Source organism: Megalops cyprinoides, chromosome 15 (genome assembly GCF_013368585.1).
Source record: "Megalops cyprinoides isolate fMegCyp1 chromosome 15, fMegCyp1.pri, whole genome shotgun sequence".
In the NCBI taxonomy this organism is placed as follows: domain Eukaryota; kingdom Metazoa; phylum Chordata; class Actinopteri; order Elopiformes; family Megalopidae; genus Megalops; species Megalops cyprinoides.
In genome coordinates, this window is record NC_050597.1 from 11,541,277 (window position 1) to 11,560,305 (window position 19,029).

Genomic DNA, 19,029 nt, shown 5'->3' on the forward strand with positions numbered 1-19,029 from the left:
TAGCAGCAAGTGGTTAATAACTTTGGTATAAAACCATAACGTTGGTTTAATCTATCCCAGCTTAGCTCCATATAGTTTCAAATAAAATGCCGTTTTTCGTTGGTGAGGGGTGAAATGATTGACCATCTCTTGCAGAGAACCATTCTGATCCAAAGCAAAATATTTCCTACAGTGGGTTCCTAAAGAACATCTGTTTGCCTGGGCCCTGTGTACTCGACTGTGAGCGCTCTCGGGTCCTGAGGGTTATTAGTCGTGAGAGAGGAGAAGGGGAGCTGGGACACAGGCTCTCTGTAAAAGCATGCACGGACCCGCTAAACACGAAAGAACAGAAGGCCTGTTCTAGCCAGTCCAATGTAAACCTTGTTCTAACACTGTGGCTCTTTCAGAATTCCGCAATCATCGACACCCTGTCTGCGCTTGCAGATATATTTCACCTTGACCTTTTCACTGTGTTTATGTTGGTGACTGTACGGTGCTGAAGGCTCCTCATCTTGAAATAGTATAGGCTAAAACCTTACTTTTAAACTGCTAATTTTCCGGAACATACTTTTGAAGGATATTCACGATTAAAACGTTTATTTTTAAATGAGCATAACCCATCAGCAACTAATTCCTTTTTGACTTTACTAGGATGTTTCTACTATGGCAACATTACTTATGTGTACTTAACAGAATCATTTTGAATATAACAGAGATTACAGAGGGTTACACTAAATTAAACTAACTGTGCCAAAGTGGTATAATTAAAATTAGTATGTGAAGTGCACAAAGGTTACAAAGATATAATTAAGCAGAAAGGAATCCACCACTGGGCTACTTATTTTAATAGGCACACTTGTTAACCATGCAATAAGAGGTTCAGCACAATTATCAGTTTAGAGGTATGATTTTAAAAAGTGTCTCATTTTGCCTCATATTTTCTTTCAGTATCTGTGCTTTTCAATAAAGTCTACATGTCAGTATTTGTGGAACTTCAGACTTGGACCGTGCAGTGGTCATAGCTTTCTCAGAGTCTTCTGATATTAAAGTTTCTTGTCATTCTGTTGCCTGCGGTGCACATAGCAGGGAAAATTTCAGCCAGTTAGTACATATTGATTCTTGCAGAGAAGAACCCCTTGTCCCACAAAGCTTTACATTTTAAACTAATCTGGTGTGTCATTTGAATGAAAGCCCCTTCACTTTTACCTCTGCCCTAACCAACAGGGGAGCGCATTGCACAGTGGATGTGCTTGTATAATGTGTGTCTGTGTGACCTTTTTAAAGGGTTTTGAGTTCTAAAAGGTCCTGCACATTATCAGTGCTAAGTGGAGCACGCCGTTAATACAACCCTTTAAAACACCCCTTAGAATGTATGTTTTTCAGAAGACAATATGTCATCTGAGCCAGTGTGAGTTTACGAGTGGAGCATGGGAAATCTTAACCATTTTGATGGCCATCTGAAGTGAAATGTCTTTAAATACAAAAATAAAGATCTGAGCAGAACATGCTGAAATCAGGGTCTTGAGTGCTTTTTCTTGTATCTTCAAAAGGAGTTCAGTACTTTCCTGAATTCAGATTCTTGAATGGCTTGAATTCTTCTCCACTGCTATGCAGTTGTTGTGTACAGTTGGGTTAGCTGTGCAGTGACACTGCAAAAAAAAAATTAAAATCCTGAAGACTGACTGGAATTTTGATCTGGACAACCTGGATAACAAAGAAGGAGCAGCTGTTACTTTACTGTAAGAATTCCTTGTGTAGTACACGCAGTGCAGGGACTTTTACATTCAGGCACCTTGTAAATCCACCGCTGCCTTTCACACACGGAAAGCTAAAACGCTGTTTCCTTGAGGTGGCCGCCATGTTAATGCGTTTCTCCAACTAAGCAAAGTGCGCAGTGGCTGTCTGCACCTCTCTGTCAGGTGAAATTGTGACAGATGTGTCCTCTTAATGCTGTGAAGTGATGGATAATGTTCTTGCATAGCTCTGTCAGCTCTAGCCCCTGTGGGCCTGTCCTGCAGCCTGGGGTTCAGACTGACGGCTGCTGCAGGGCACTTTGTAGGATGTGGATTGCACACCTGGACGGGAGCACATGCTCATGCATCCAGGGGCTGTCGCTGAGCAGGCCCGGCTCTAATTAGAGCCCGGCACACAGAAATTCATACCCTGCATCAGGAGAAGTGCTTTACTTCCTGACACAGCAAGTTGTTCCAGAGGGAAACCAAAACGAAAACCAAATCTGTATTATCCGTAAACAATTTTTTTTTTTTTTACCTTCATTGTTTTTGTCAGGACATTTGCATGTTGAAAACACAAACCCTTGTCATTTTTCTTCCTCTCTACATTTTGCGACCCCTCCTCCTCCTCCTCCTCCACCCCCCTCCCCCCACGCGGTGTGTTTTTCTTTCATGTTCTGCAAAATTGAAAACGCGTGCCGGTGAGGACGGTGAGCAGGAACGTGTTTTCCCTCGCAACACGTGCTTCTCATTTCCCAACTTAAAAGCCGTACCCATCAAAAGGAGCGATTCTGACAGGCGGAGTTTGGGACCTCTCCCCCCTGTTCTGTGTTCACGGACCACGCTCCCTCTCTCCGCTGTGTCTGGCCTGGTGCATTTGTGGCTCTTCCTAATGACCTATTTGTTCTGTTGTTGTGTTTTTTGTTTGTTTTTTGTTTTTTTTTTCGCTGTGGTTCCCGTAAGCACTATTCACAAGTTAGTGTGCTTTCTTCATGTTGTGGTGGTAAAGTCCCGTGTTAAGTTTATTTTATTTCCTCTTTGTGAACTGGTCGCTGCAGTGTGATTTCTTGTAAAAGCTCTAGTAAACTTCCCGCAATGTCCTTTTCCCTGTGACAAAAGGAACAGTTTAGAATAAACAAAGGACAGGGAGCAAGAGAGCAAATCCAAGCAACCATTTTTAGAGACTGAAAATGATGACAAATTATAACAGGCAGGCAGTTGCCATGGCGATGACTTTTAATGCTGCTTTGTTTTGGTTACCTGATATTTTACGAGGCCCGCATTTCTGTTTGCAGAAACAACACGGATTGTTTTTCCTTTTTAATGGTTTTTTGCTTGAATGTTTGCCAGAGCTGTTTTGTGTTCCTTTCAGTAAACTGTATCAAGCGTAATTCCCACCGGTACCACTGCACCCTGCTCTACTCAGCTTTACCTAGAAGCATGTCTTATGCTGTGCTAAATGGAAATAAATGCTACAGAGCAGAAAGCAGGCCTAGAGACTCAGCCAAGTGAAAGATGTGAATGAATAGCAATATCCTCAAGGGCAAACTAGATGTGTCAGTTCAGAATCGATTGCATAAAAAAAGCCAGACTGTTTAGGCAGGGTTGCCAGGTCAGCAGTTTTATCACCAGGTCTAAAAACATTTCGAGTGGCCAAGTGATATTTGTGTACAGGAAGTCATACGATGGCATTTTTATGTGGGCTGTTAAAAACAAAAACATGAATATAATTCATATGCATATTATGCCAGAATGCTCAGAGATACAGTATATTAGGCATAAATAAGGTAGCTAAGAAACTCCTGAAAATACCCCAAATCTACCCCTGGCAACAAAAGATACTATTGGAGGGAGAGTAGTCTGAGGTCTTTCTGCTCTGAAGAGCTGGCAGTGCCATTTCATCAGAGCCACTACAGGCCATAAAGTGAAGTGTAGTGTCAAATTAGGCTAAGTCTCCAGGTATGCTAAATGAGTGCTGAGTGACAGAGTGAAGTTCTCAGTCTTGGGGTGAATCCAAGACACTCACCCAGACTGAAAAAGGACAGAAGTACGTGCAGTAAAGTTGCATGAAAGATGGACCGGTCACAGCTGACCACATTTGGGTCTTTGCTAAGTGGTGAGGAAGGGGCGGACTCCTCTGATGCTGTATAAGAAGACTCTGAAGACCTGCTGACCACTGCTGTGGGGTCCTCAGAGGTCAGTTCCCTGTGAAGCGGAAACGCTAGTGCTCTCCAGGGTGATGGAGAGGTCCTGGACCTCTGAGCCCTTGGGAAATTCTGTTGTCTGGCCATGAGGGGTTGATACAGCCCCTTTCCAGGCCACCTAGTAGGAATGCCCAGACAGATAGGATGAGATATAATAACAGTGCCTGAAACACCCCTCACTACCAAGACAGACAGGAGGACATGGTGATTCACTGTACAAGTGGCCACAAAAAGGTCGAGGAGAATCAGGACAAAGTAGTGGGAGGCACCTCTTGCAGAATGAAATGCATCAATGATGAAGAGAAGAGCTGTTTTAGTAGAGAAGGAATGTATAAAGTCATGGAAGACATGGAATATGTCAGGAATGCATAAAGGTTAGAGATGATATATAACATTGTTTTTATACATGCACTGCTCCTTTAAGAACTGTCCACACAGATGTTGTTTGTTGATCTAAGAACAGTATTACTGGATGCAGTGTGGCATAGAAGTGTTGAGTGGTGTGATTCCTAGGTCTGTTGTACCCGTGGGAAAGGTATTTAACCTGAACTGAATCTGAATCCCCTCCCAAAGGTGATACTTTGTGGGTTTCTAGGTGATATTAGAATCTGATGTAACTTAAAAAGGTTTTGGTTGTTACCTGGGTTCACGTTAGTTTGTCCTTGAACTGCCTGACATCAAGTAATTTAAAATTAGAAAGCAATTTAAAGAATATACGATTGCATAAAAATATTAAAGAATGTGTCAGACTTTCTCCAGAGGGGTCTTTAAGAGGGATGGCCCTGGCTGTGTTGTGTTGAAACTTGATGGTTAGTGATACATTGGTGGTGGACAAGCTGACAGGGATGCCTGGCCATTAACGCCAAGTGCTGGTAGCTAGCGTCAGAACTGGCCCTTGTTCCAACGGTTTTGTGGTGAAAGCCAGCTTCTGAAACTGCTCTGGGAATAGTTCTTTTGACATTTTGATTGTTATTGATGTCCCCACTGGACCCATAAAAATACTCAGGTTGTTAGGACAGAAGGCCACAAAAATGCAGAACACTTGTGGTTACCCTATTTTAACTGTACGGCAACAGAAAAATTTGACCTCATCGCTCTAAAAGTAGGCCTGTTTTTTGAGAATAGTATGCATATATGTGTGCACTTATTCATTTAAGCTTTAAACTGACTTAAGCAATGTTTTCCATTGCTGCCAAAGTGTTAAGTCATGAAGCTATATTTAACGCGTTTCGAATAAGATGTTGCCTACGTTCAGCCTGAAGCTGGCTATCTACAGCTGACAAAGCTTTGTGAAAATGCCTTGAATGCTGTCATGGTTCTGAACAAAGACTCCATGTTTGAGTTTGGCCTGCTGGTGATCTCCTTATCATGCTGATGAAGTGTGGTAGAGATGGATTCAAGCTGCTCAGCTCCTTCTCATGCTTTTCACTGTTTAACAAGCTTGGAGTTATTTTGGGCTGAACTCCACATCAGTAGATTCAGTAGGCCGTCACTGCACTTTACACTTAGACAACTAGGCCTGTATTGGGAACCATATCCACTTTGTGTAGTAATGTATCTAGAACCCTGTCCAGAACCTAAGAACCCAGTTTTTCTGCGGATGTAAAGTGTAAGTGTGCCCTTGTCCGTCCTCACATTCCCAGTCTGGAAGCCATTGTGAGATCATTCAAACTTTGGTGAAATCAATTTAAGAAACCACTTGTGTGTGAGTAGATAGTACTCTAGTCTGGCTTTAAGTACTGCCAGAATATATTAGGGTTTGGGAACAGACTCTTGGGCCGCACTCAGCAGACACAACTTGGCAGATCTGTCTCTTTGACGTGAATTATGAGCCGAGGCCTACTGTGATGGTGTGTGTATGACTAGGCTGAATGTGCTCGCATTGCACTTGCTCTTTGGAAGACGTTATGAGGGCTTTAATCTTTACACACGAACCCCTTTGAAAGAAGCCAAGACAAAACTGTCCCTCTGTCATCTGTTCTGTGAACATCTGAAGAGGCTCGATAGTGATTTCAAACAGTCTTATGTGCAAGCAGAGACACCATTTTCGTTATGAATGCCCTCTCTGTAGAGCAGGATCCAGGAAGTCAGACCGTGTGGGGGAGGACTGGTAGGTGCAAGCCTGATCTGTTTATAGCTTTTCATTACTGAAAACTAGAGGGGTTAAGCAGTACAAGAAGCTAATCTTCCAGTTTCATTAAAGCAGAGAAAGGAAGTGTTTCGGGGTTTGTCATGTCAAGTGGAGTTTTCCCTTATCACAGCACTAGATCTGATGAACTATAATCTGGGTAACATAAGAAGACAAACATCTACATACTGAAGCAGCCATGAGATCCATGTTAATAAAAGCTTGAATTTCCTCCAGTTGAGCCCTGTCCATCTGTGCTTTGGTGGGCCTGACCTGTGATGGTGTCTGTCTACCTGTGGGGGCTTTTTGTAACAGGCCATATTGTCTGTTGCTATGCTCCTTACTTAGTGAGTGTTGTGGGTGTAAGGATTGCGATGAATAAATACACTTTCCTTTTTTAACAGTATTTCATATGTTATTACTGAAAGCCCTCTGTATTCTGTCTTTGCAATTCTTGCATATTAGACTCTGGTGGATGTTATCAATAAACCAGTCTCAGTCTCTTTATATCTTGGTTATTGGTGGGCGTCTGTTATCATTGCTTGTTGCATGTTTGTTAGGCAGCTTGAATGTTTGGTGCCCATTTTGCTTTCTTCAGTCAGACTTGCTGGTGTTTGTGTATAGATGTGTGTGTGGGTGTCTCTGTGTGTACGTGCGCGCATATGCCTCTGTGTCCTTGCAGAGGTCGGAATGCTTCTGCAGGCTCTAACGATTCCTCTTTTGGTCCTGGCAGGCTGCGGGGAGCACCTTGTCCGCACCGTACTGGCGAGGGAGTGTTCGGTGGCCGTGCAGTCAGAGGATGCTCATCAGGCCCTGCTGGAGACTATGCAAAACAAGTTCATCAGTAAGCCATGCCCCTCCCCTCTGCCTTTTCCGAGAACTATGAAGTATCTGTTTACCAAGTGAGGCACTACTGAAGATCACGCTCTGAGGAAATTGCAGATTTTTTTTTTCTATTTAAAAAGGGAATCAAACATATAACAACTAATGGCTTTGGAGTTGTTAAAAATAAAGAGGTGGAAGCCAGCAGCTTTGATTTATGGATCAATTACATCCACTCGAACAAGGTCGGCAAATATTCAAATTGGTATTTGACAGCCGCAGGCATTTTCAGGGAAAATAAACATTCTGTTGACAGTTTATTTAAAGACGGATGCTCAGAAGTGGTCAGTGTTTTGTAAGCCTTTTTCCTTTGGCTCCGTCTCCCTGGGCCTGTTAAATGAAAGTGACCGTTTGGATTACGCTGAAAGGATGGAGAAGAGAAAAAAAAAACACATCCAGTGGGACTGTGTTGGAGCAATTGGTGGTTTTGTTGTTTTGCCCTGTTTTAGAAGTCTGGCCTTTGGGGGTTCCTGTACACAGACATCTGTGATACTGGGACAGTTGAAGGGGCTTGATTTTGTAATCCACAGCTAATTATCCTGTTTGTTGTTTTTTTTTTTTCTTCTTCAGAGTTCACATTAACTGTAGCAGGGCTTCATAAAGGCAGCTTTCGTGAGGGACAATGAGGAATCCAGTGTAGCCATTGCACCCTTGTGTTGCATAATGTGTTCAGAAATGTTTAAAATGTAGGTCACAAAAAACAGAACTTCATGACTATTTATACTGACTTTATACTCTAATTACAAACTGAATTATTTACCTTGGCGAAAAGCCTTCTCTTCCATTTTTCTGTGACATTCTTGTGTCCGTATGTTAGAGTTGAAATATTTCTAGGAATGTGAAGCCTGGTGGTTTGTGTCAGTGTTTTTCGTGGCCATTTAGAGGTTTCCCTGCCTCTTACTGTTGAATTATGTGAAATTTGAGGATGGCCTTACTGTAGCACTCAGGCCTGCTTAACATCATGACATCTTTTTTTTTTTTTTTTTTTGCTGTGGAAAGAATAGGAAGCCTGATAGATTAGTACATTAGGCGGCCCATGCGCTAATGACATACAGTCAGGTAGAGTAGCTAAAAGAGGACTGGGCATTTCCTCGGCAAGAATTATTTGCTGAAGGGGAGTTGGGGAGAGTGCACTCTCAGCGCCCTCAGCAGCCTCTGGTCAAACTCTGGGGCTGACTGAGCTTAAGCACCTCTCTCCTGCTGGACCAGTGTCTTTTTGATGCTTTAAGACACCCTAACAAAGGCTATGAGTGGAAACGTACTGTAAAATCTCCCTCCAAGTGAATGCAGTGGCAGGTAAGGAGCAGCAGCCTCTGACACGACTGACATGGTTTTGTGCTGTAGAACGTCTTTTTTCAGCATATGAGTGTTCTTTTTGCATATGCTCCTTTCGTTTTCAAATTATTCTCTTTTTATTTTATGGTGAATTGTGTCTCATAACTCACATTTAGTGGTCTTCAGTTCATGCAAATTGTGCTCATACTTCTATATCTAAATGTGTGGATTCTGTCAATCGTATGATGGAGGGATGTACACAGTTGTTTTTTGTTTGCTGAAATTTTGTTGCATTGCTCTGTGGAATTTAATACAGTGGTATTGGCGAGTGACACATGAATAAATTGGACTTGCTGTCTATCTGTCTCTGTATGGAGCAGGTAGCGCCCACACACTGGCACTGGAGACATTTATTATGGTTCCACTATGTATGAGTCATAACTCTACTGCTTGTTTGCGTTGATTAGGTTTTGGAAGCTTTCAGGACATATTTTATCCTTTGTTACTGTGGCATGTTTGGGAGTGCAGTGGACTGTGGATTTATTACGGAATATTTAATAAAGATCACATTAAAAAGCCCTTTTAGTGTAGTGTAAATACCATACTTTTCTGTGAATGGAATCCAGGCTATACTCATTTAGCATTTCAGAAGGGGGGTTGTTTTGGAAACAAGAACTAAAACACAGTGGCATGCAAAAGAAAAAATGCTTTTACATATGAGATGAATTCCTCCTGCTTTGTATCTTAGATATTTCTCTCAGTCTTACCATTTAGAGGCTTGTCACTTGTCTACTTGACATGACTACTTGTCACGTGTTAAACAGGGTAGCTTTCAAAGCAATACACCCTTTTTGCTTCATTCCTGGTCACATGCAATGACTAAAAAAGCAATTTGTTGGTGATTTTTCAGATGCCGTCTTTAATTATCGCCTTGTTGCACTTCCATGAGTCGTAGATATGGCGTTTAAAACTGTTGCTGAGATCTCATTAAACTATTATGTGCTGAAACCAGACTGCTTCAAATGACTTGGCACTTAGTTCAATCAAAAAACAAACACTCTGTTTGGCCAGGAAGCAGAAGAATGTTTTATAGGTGTTGCGGTTAGTTCTAAACACTATGGAATTCTTGATCAGATAAATAGCAGTATTTTGGTGATGGAATTATCTGTACCTTTCTCTGTTAAAAGCACAGCAAGGCAGTTCTGAAGGTAGCAATATTAAACAGTCACGCTGACTGCAGTGCTGATTCAGCAGCACATACCATCAGGTCTTTTCCAGAGCAAGTGACCGCCCAGGTAACTAACACCATACACATGCCGCCAAAAGCCCATGTTTCTTCAGCAGCTGCACATAACTCTCTTACGGCTAGCCATGAAAAATAACTGCGGCATTTCTGCAATTCCAGCCATGCAGCGTTCGGGATAGGGAGGAAAAAGAGCTTTGTTTGCAATTTTTGTCTGAAACCGCAATTGGGCGCAGGTTTCTGCTGCCCCCCTCGGTATTTTGAGTGTCGGCCCGATAGGGAGGCGAGAGTCTGACAGGGCCGCGGCCCGGGTGTCGGGGCAGCCTTTTGACAGAATCCAGCCCCGGAGTGGGCAGATGACACAGCGGTGACCACTGCAGGGGAATCCTACTGATTGTAGAACTTTCACGTTTGGTCACGCATTTCCCGCCCTCTTCCAGTGGAACAGATGGGACTCATTGTCAAGGCCAGGGGGAGCAGGACCTCAGGTCATGCCTACTCATGTCTGCAGTCTGCCTCCAACTCTTGAATGACCGCAGATTTGCAAACCGTATTTCAGTTTGATTTGAAGGTTGAAAGAACGTGCCAGGAGAGCAAAAAAATCTGAGGTGGTGTGAAAACGCAGACACCAGAACAGTCTATGGCATTTGTCAGGCTGTGGCAGCTTGGGCTCCTCACTGCTTATGAGCTAGAGCCAGAGATTGTTGCTGTGCAGAGGCACAACACGATTTTGCTTGTCAAAAGAAGCTGAATAAAAAGTCTTTCCAGTTGGAAATAATGAAAATATGACTGCTGTTCATGTCACCTCTTCTAATTTTAAGAAAAGACAAAAACCCACAGGTGGTTATGGACAGAATTTCAGTGTGATTGCTGCCTGGAATGTGACCACCTGTTCAGGAGATACAGGTGGTCAGAGGTGACCTTTTTGATTTCCCCTGCCTGCAGCGCTATCTTTGTCTGAGATCGAAACAGAACAGAACAGAAGTATTTTGCTAAAGTGAAACAGTCGAAGAGTAATTTAGTTTGTAAAGAAAATCCTACAAAAAAACTCAGAAGGTAAAAATTGGGTTCTCTTTGACACAAAAATAGAAACTTTTGTTGTTTTGTTTCCCATGTAATTGTTTGGAGTGGTACTAAGCCTGAGCGTTGTGTGTCTCTGCCCTGTTTCAGGTTCACCTTTCCTGGCCAGTGAGGACTGTGTCCTTGGGGGTGTCATTGTCCTGAGGTGCTGCAGGTGTGTGGGGTCCCAGCCCCACCAGGACATCCAGGCACTGCTAGGTAAGAGAGCGCCGACCTTGCGCTGACCTTGGCCGAACACCAAAACACACTGCCAGTGCACTGAGCTGCCTTTTCACAAGGCCGTGATTGAACCACGTCAATAAAATTTACCTGCTGCTGTTCACTTTTCGCAGTGCCAGCAGCGAAACACATTAAGGCAATTGCCCACCTGCTGTTCGCGTTTCACAAGGCCAGAGTCACAAGACCTTTCTCAAAGTAGCGTAAGAACGCATTACTGCATTTACCTAACTGCTGTTCACTTTTCACAAGGCCATTACTGAACCACGGTGGTAAAATTACCCACCTGCTGTTCACGTTTCACAAGGCCAGCATCGGACCACACCAGTAAAATTAACCAGCTGCTGTTCACTTTTCACAAGGCCAGACCTCAACCGCACCAATAAAATCACCCAGCTGCTATTCACTTTTGACTAGCTTTGTTTTCATCAGTCCAGCTCTGTACAGTATCAGCAGACTGGCTCAGTCAGGCATCAGAATCATCAGAAAAAGCCCAGTTCTCAATCACATCAATAAACCAACCCATGGGTGGCTATGTAGCTACAGTCAACTGATCATACGAGAAATGGTAACCAGAGCCAGTCCCAGTGTCAACTGGCATGAAAATATGAAACCAAGCACTTATTTTCCGACGCCTTACACCAGGCCACATTAGATAATAACTGATCATGTGTGATAATAACTGTTTTTAAGCACTGAATCACATCAGAACACACATTTGCCGACTCAAAACAATTGATAAGTCTAAAGCTGGATTACATTAACCAACTCAACAGTCAATACACACAGACTATGGAAAAGCAAGTCCACTTTGGGATAGAATCAGCAGGATCTCACATGCTGGGTCCCATGCATAACTTATTGTTGGATTTAATGTGTGGTGAGCTCGTTGGTCAGTGTTTTCATTTAGATTCAGAGCTGTTTCAAATTAAATCTTCAGTTGACCTGCCAATGAACACAATAGACCGGTACAAGTGGTGGCTTTTTTTAATTTTGAGAGCTTTCCTATGCTCGTTTTTGGGAAATTTAAGAAAATAAAAATGGCTTTTGATGACAATTCACGGGCAGGTCTTAGCTACTTAGCTGGCCATTTCTGTAGCATGTATGTGTTTCATAGAATGATAGAAGAGCATCTGTTGTAGCAAAAGGCCACATATTGGATTCACCATTGAAATAACCAGAGAAATTAGTGGGTTTCGAAGAGGGTGGTCTGGTTTCACACACCCTTGTCAGTGTCCAGTTTCACGCCGATGTTTCACGGTGATGAAAAATCCCCTGCAAAATTAAGGGCTTATCCCAGGATTACTGAAACCCTAAATACTAGAAGAATCCCTCTCTGCTGCAGCTCGCATGTCACAGTTAGCTGTCCCTTTCTCCCACATCCCATAAAACCACAGAAACCTTACCTTTTGCACATCTGTAGGACTGCATCTGTCCACTGAGAAGTGCGGTGCTTCAGCACCATTGCAGAAACAGAGAAGATATCTGTTTCATCCCATGATATTGAGTATGCAAAAGTCAGTCACCTGTACATGACTTGGCACCGGTAGCAAGACAAAGCTCAAAATGCCATAGTGCTTCACACTCCACTATAGCAAAGCCAGGCAATACCTTTAGAGAGCACAGCAATAGTCATTTTCATTTAGTGTTGCTTAAAATGAATAGTGCTCTTCAAAATCAGCAGTATACGATACACTATAAATTATAGATAACAAATAGGTAATCAGATTATCAGATTTGGCGTCCACCTGCATTACACCAGACACGGGAGAGTACTCTGCGGTGGGGACTGCACTAAGAAAGCTGTGACTTGATCTGTCAGACTGAGCTCTCATTTCAAACCCAAGGAATGGAGTCTAAATATAAGCTCTCTGTCAAAGCTGTTACTGCTGTGAGCTTTCACATCCATCTTGCAAACTTGTTCCTCCCAACAGTGTTAACTTTCTGCCTTTGTAACCCTGACATGTTGAAGACAGTTGTTCTTCAAGATGACTTGTGCTTTTCCTGTCCGCTCTTTTGCTACGCAGTTGACCTTTGTTTTTGACAAATATAAACTCTATTATCCGTGTAATACATCAGCTAAAGACAACTTAGATATTGGCTCTCTCGCTGTCTCTCTCTCTCTCTCTCTCTCTCTCTCTCTCTTCATCGTCTCTGCGGTAGTCATGCTTCACGGCCTCTAATGTGACTGTTCCGCACATTTCCCTGTGTAATCCACACCTCTGCTTGCTTTTGGCTTCACAGTGGAGTTCTTGTGGAGCCACACAACGGAGAGCATGTGCGTTGGGTACATGTCAGCCCAGGATGGCAAAGCCAAGGTGAGCTTTCAATAAGTGTCCAACTGAGTGCCAAGCTGCTGAACTGAAGCTGTTGAATTTAGTGTTGGCCTGGGAGCTGTGCGTGTATGTGTGTGTGTGTGTGTGCGCGCACGTGTGTGCGTGTGTGTATGCATGTGTGTGCGTGTGTGTGTGTGTGTGTGTGTGTATGCGCGCGCGTGTGTGTGTGCACGTGTGTGTATGCGTGTGTGCGCGTGTGCGCGTGTGTGCGTGTGTGCGTGTGTGTATGCGTGTGTGTGTGCGCGTGTGTGTGCGTGTCTGCATGTCTGCGTGTGTGTGTGTGTGTGTGTGTGTGTGTGTGTGTGTGTGTGTGTGTGTGTGTGTTTGGGACGTAAGAGGGGAGGGAACGAGAAAGTAAGGAAGTAGTAATGAACTTTAAAGTACAAAAATCTGGAACCAAAATTTCAAAACTTCACTTCTTTTTTTCTAGCACTGTTGTAACACTGGTGTTTTACTGAAACCACTTGTGTCAAAATTTCAGTCAGGTCAAATGAAGACAAAACAGCCGTGTACAACAACTGTACCTTCCACAGGTTGTAAAGAATTAAAGTATTACATTTCCACAGTGTTGGTTGGAATGGTTACAAAATTGTGTCCTCACAAAGTCTAAGAACAAAAGTGCAGACACAAGGTAAGCATGTGCCACTACCAAACCACAAGCACATATTTATGCTCTTTAACCTCCTTTTAACCAGGAACATCAATATATTGTGGTAATGTTATGTGGTAAGCTAATTTATTTAGGTTGATGACAATTCCTGTGCTTTCTTTGGCAGCCACAAAAATGTGCTTTTGTGATTTCGCAAAAAGTGAATTAATTTTGTCCTTACATAATCTCCAAACACATGCTATTCAGTTTGTTCGATTCTATTCGATTTATATTTCATCACGAAGCTAAAATACAGCAAAGCCTATAGTATGCTACTGCAGTTGTAAGAGCTGTATGTTTTGGGATTTGATATTCAGACTGATGTTCACAGGCCAATCTATGGATGGCTGTAAATCCTGGTATCGGGGGCATGATGTTTTTTTTTTCTTAATTTTTCTGTTTTCACATAGCAGTCACATCACCACAGTCCTTCATCAGTATTCTTAACTCTGTTCCATTATTCTAAATTCTATTTGTGCACCACATGACCTAGAGAGAAGGGGTCTGATTTCTGTTTTCTCATTAGCATTTATAAAACTTTTTTGAAAAGCTCTTTGGACACTGCATCCAGCATCATTTTAAATCACTGTCAAAAACATTTTAATGTTTTAATGAAAATACGGACAGAACAGCTTTGTATGACAAATAGCCCATGTTCTCATTTTTTAACAGATCTGACAGTTCTGTTACAATAGTGCCAGATGGGATGTGTGTTATGCACTTTCATCACAAACAGAACAGCAGTATATACATGTTGGGATTTTTAAAAAGTCACAAGGTTGACATATTGATCAAATTTAAACTATAATTTAAGTTGATAGAACTACAATAAGAAGTGCTAAGGGCAACATCTAGACATGTTTTCACAATTAAAGTTTACTTGGGAATATTCTTGTATGAACAAAGATTTTTTTCTTTCATTTTTCATGGCTTGTGGTTTGAGTCATAGACTAGCTGCAGGCCTTGTTGAAAGTTGTTTTACATCAAATTTTCCAGAATTTACGACTGTTTATTAGAACAATATGACAGGAGAAACAAATTAGTTCTTTGGAAAAATATATCCGTTTTTTTCCCTCCCTGACTTACAGGTTGTAAAACGTGCTCTGTGCAACACACAGTGCATAACTGGAAATGTGATTGCCTTAAAATATGTTGAGCTACAGCCAGCCTCCTGCTTGGTGTTTGAACATTTCTTGTGAACACATTGTTCAGTCTGCAAACGTGTGTAAAGTGAAATTTAGTGAGTTTCAGTATGACAAAGACTGTGGGCAGCCTGAAGGATTCCTGTTGGTTTGTAAAACCAAAGTGCAAAGAAAAATGAAATGTTCCATAACTCTTGTCTGAAATTTTACATTCCCAGAAAGCAGAGACTTGGGGTGCTTAAATGAATGAGGATGTTCCTGGAGTTTGTGAGAAGAAATAAATGTGTAAAATGGACTTTTCTACAACTTTGACACAAAGCCTGGAGTTACTACTAGCTCTGATTAATAGGTTGTTTCATATTTTATAGTGGCTTTAAAATCCACAGATTTGCACACACTTATATTTGTAACTTTCCAGCCGTGCTTAAACTAAACATGGCTTTCAGAAGCGACAGTGAGGCCAAATTAATGTAGAAGTAATCAAATCTGGCTAAATGAAGTAAATTTTTATGGATGATTTTTGCCTTCAGTTATCCTAGTTCCTTTGCTGAAGGCTATTCTCTCTTTTTTGTTTTAGTTACACCACCTGAGAGCGAAATTTGATACGCTTCCAGTGGATTTATGGCTTTTAATACAAATATTATAAAAACCTGCTGTATTGTTTGGCATAAATTACATGCACTGCGATGCATGCCTTTTTTGGAAAGGGCTGTTGGACTGGGAGTCATTAGCTAAACTGTAAGCGGAAAAATACCTGTAATGACACATGGTATCACCATGTAAATCTGCTGGTACTATTGCTCTGATTTACTGTTGTCACCCAGAATGACTGGAGAGTATAATGAAAGGGAACAGAGATCGTCTTTCAGAGTTTTGGGCCTAAATTCAGGGGTGCTGCGTAAGTGTGGAGCTCCCCCATACGGGGTTGACTGTCATGTGCCGTTGGGGATATCCATGTCATTCTGCGCAAAGCGTGTTTGGTATGTTTGGCTTTGTGGCGGAATGCAGGCTGTCGGGCTCTCCTTTGATAGGATGTTGCTATAGTGAAATGAATGTGATGGGCATTGATTGACAACCTTACAGTTTGTAAGTGTAAACCGGTGTTATTTTTTAGAATATGTTTGCTTAGCTGACACTCACATCCAGGATGACTTCCATAGGTTAAATAAGATTTTTTCCTATTTTTCAAAATCAACAGTGAATTCCATGCAAAAGAAAACAGTACAAATCAAATATCCCTCTTCCCCCTCCCTGTCCCCTATGGTATATTATAATGTATTGCAGTAATACGAATGATCAAATATCACAGAACAATAAATATAAATGTGTACATATGCTTTCATATACATGTGCTCTTACAGGTAAATATATATACACACACATATTAAAATATGACCTATTTCTTGAGTCACAGGCTCAGTTTGTAATATATCTATAGATTTTTCTAGTAAATTTCTTATTTCCGAAGCAGAATTTTCCCATTTGTCCAAAGTTAAGTTTAAGTTTTATGTAAGCATCTCTTGTTTACTCCAACATTAGGTGAATTGGATTCTGCGCCTATTTTTATTTTTCATCTATCCGTCATTACCAGTAGTGTACCATCGCCATATGCACTTCCCACGTCAGCTCGTACTGACAGGTTTTAAGTGGGACTCGGGTGCTTGTATGGGGCACAGTGCTTCTCTGCACCTGCTGGAGAGCTGGGGGCAGTCTCACCTTCACCGAGAGGGGCGAGCCCCCGTGCGTCCCGGGACATCTGGCCGACATTGTTTCCAGCCCGCCAGGCTGACAGCCCCAGCTGCTCCCGGAGCTTCACTTTTAAATGATGCTTTTGACCTTCCCTGGAGGGAGTTAATCCCCCCTCCCCTCTTCCTCCTTTGAGCCTGTGGCCACAAATGCTTTCCAGAGAGGACCCGCGAATGCCTGGGCTGCCGACTCCTATTGATCAAAAAATAATCTGTTCTGTCATACAGGCAGGAATCTGGTCGTATAGCTGGGCCGGTCCGATTCAAAGGTATGCTGCAGCTTACAGTTTGCAAGCAGCTTGTGGCATGCATCAGGGGAGGATGACTGCCTTATTTTTAAGATGGCATTAGCATTTGGCGTGCATATATACAATATCATGAATTTATTCATGCATTTGTTTCATTCTTCATTTCCGCAATGCACTGTAGTTTTTTTTCTTCTCCCGGTCTCAAGGGTGGAGAGGAATGTTTTCCCACTGTAGACATCAAACGGTCCTGTGCTCTTCTGCCTGTAATTACAGTGGTCTGAAGGCTTAAAATCCAGCACTGAGCTCCCTGTGTGTCATGGAGCAAATGCCATATGCGTGCGAGGCGTTATGGGTCTCGGATGGCGCTCTCATCCTGGTGGACTGTCTACCTGCAGTGTTAATGAATGCGGTCATGCGTAGAGAGGTCTGCAGACCTGCTGTATGCCATAAGCATCAGGAACGCTCTGAGAGATCGGATGCGTTTAGCCTCCTTTAAATCAGAGGAGTCCCAAAAAGAAGACTTTACCGTCCCAAAAGCATTCCTGCCATTCCTCATGGCTGCCTCATATCTTGTTGACTGGAGGCTGCCTCATTCCTCCATGTATGATAAGGACATCAAAGGCAAGATATGCAGCACTGTGAAACATAGAAAGGGGGCTATGGTATACCCCTAGCCTGCTCTACAAGATGCCAAATTTAACCATTAAGTGCCGGACACATGTCCCCAACCACAGCTTTGGGGGGCGTCTTTTATCTCCTGCAGAATGTTACCAAGCTCCTACTTTAATACTGTTTCATAAGTCATTAAAACACAATGTGATAATTTGCACTCCCTGAAAACTCTTGCTCAGCAAAAAATTAGTGTAGACATGATGGAAAATCACACTGGCATTGCCGCAAAAATATCTCATGAATAATATCCTTTATAGCTGGTTCAACTGATTTTAGGAGTGCAGAGTATTTGTTGTTAATTCAGATTGCCTTTCACTACAGTCCTCATTAGAGGGCTGGAAGTGTTATTTCAGAGCCTATTCATTTTGATGGGCTTTCTGCTTTTATCTGCTTTTATTATATCAAACATCAGCCAGTGTTTGATAAAGCGCAGTAGGTTCCTGGTAGATGACTGTATCCCCTGTGTCCATGTGCCAGTCTCTTGTTGCTCAGTTTCTCTGTGTACTTAAGTCTGCAGTGAGGGTTCATATGTCTTTGCTGAGAAGGATACATGCTGGTAATTATCAGTGGTAATTGGCCTCGGTTCTGTAGAGACTGCTTGCTTTTCTGGACCACGCTGGCACTTAGAGAGGCTACGTCTGGTGATCCTGGCACACCTTGGTAAAGCTTTTTGTTTTTATTCTGTCTGGTTGGCCATGAGCTCAGGCAAGAATATGAAGGATCTGAAACCTTCTTCAGGTGGCAAAGAGAGGTGTCAGAGGCTTGGCAGGGCAAATAAAAAATTGTCTTGAAAATGGGCGAGATTTAGTTTCATCAGACATTGACCGTCTATAAACAGTGAAATCAAGAGACCCATTAAGTGCACGAGCACGCTGTTTGCATGTCAAAGCTGCTAAAAGATCTAAACCTTACACCTCAGTGATGCAGTGAACATTCTTGTTTTATTGGCAAGTGATGTTGCAAACTCGCATGAACTGACCATTCAAGTTGTCATGTATGAGACAGAGGAAAGCCAGAGAACGTACTGTCATTTGCCATAGCTCTCTCTATGATAAAACAATGGCACTACTGGTTTCTGGCCACATTTCCCATCCTGTTGGTAATTTAAGAGGTACCATTTAGGGTAACTCCTTTCCCCTCTGAGCAGTTTTTGCATTCCACGTGTATTAAGATCACTGCCTAAGCTTGTAGGATGTAAGGCTGGGGAATACGAGAAGCTAGCTATTGTGAAGTACCAGATTCTGATGATTAAATGTGGAAATCCTCAGGCCTCCTAGCACGCTCCCTCACCCTGATAGCCAATAAATCTGGATTTCAGAGAGGTTTCTTGTTTTTTTCAGTTGTCAATCCTTCTATGCAGCAGTAGCACTCACACCCTGAGCTCTATGAGTCTATGAATGGGAGCCAGTTGTTTGTGACTGTTCACAAATGTTTAGACTGGAATCGTATTATCTGCTGCACAACAAGTACCATTCTCACCAGTAGGAGGCACTGTAG

General features: G+C 42.5%; 1 protein-coding gene across 2 annotated transcripts in view; it reads left to right on the top strand.

The window, feature by feature from the left end:
• Nucleotides 1-19,029, top strand: part of tasp1 (taspase, threonine aspartase, 1) — a 42,728-nt gene that overhangs the window by 18,395 nt on the left and 5,304 nt on the right. For both annotated transcript variants that reach the window (XM_036546854.1, XM_036546855.1), the window contains exons 11-13: nt 6,778-6,888; nt 10,615-10,722; nt 12,985-13,058. In XM_036546854.1, the coding sequence (XP_036402747.1) occupies nt 6,778-6,888; nt 10,615-10,722; nt 12,985-13,058 (293 nt within the window). The remainder of the gene's footprint in view (nt 1-6,777; nt 6,889-10,614; nt 10,723-12,984; nt 13,059-19,029) is intronic.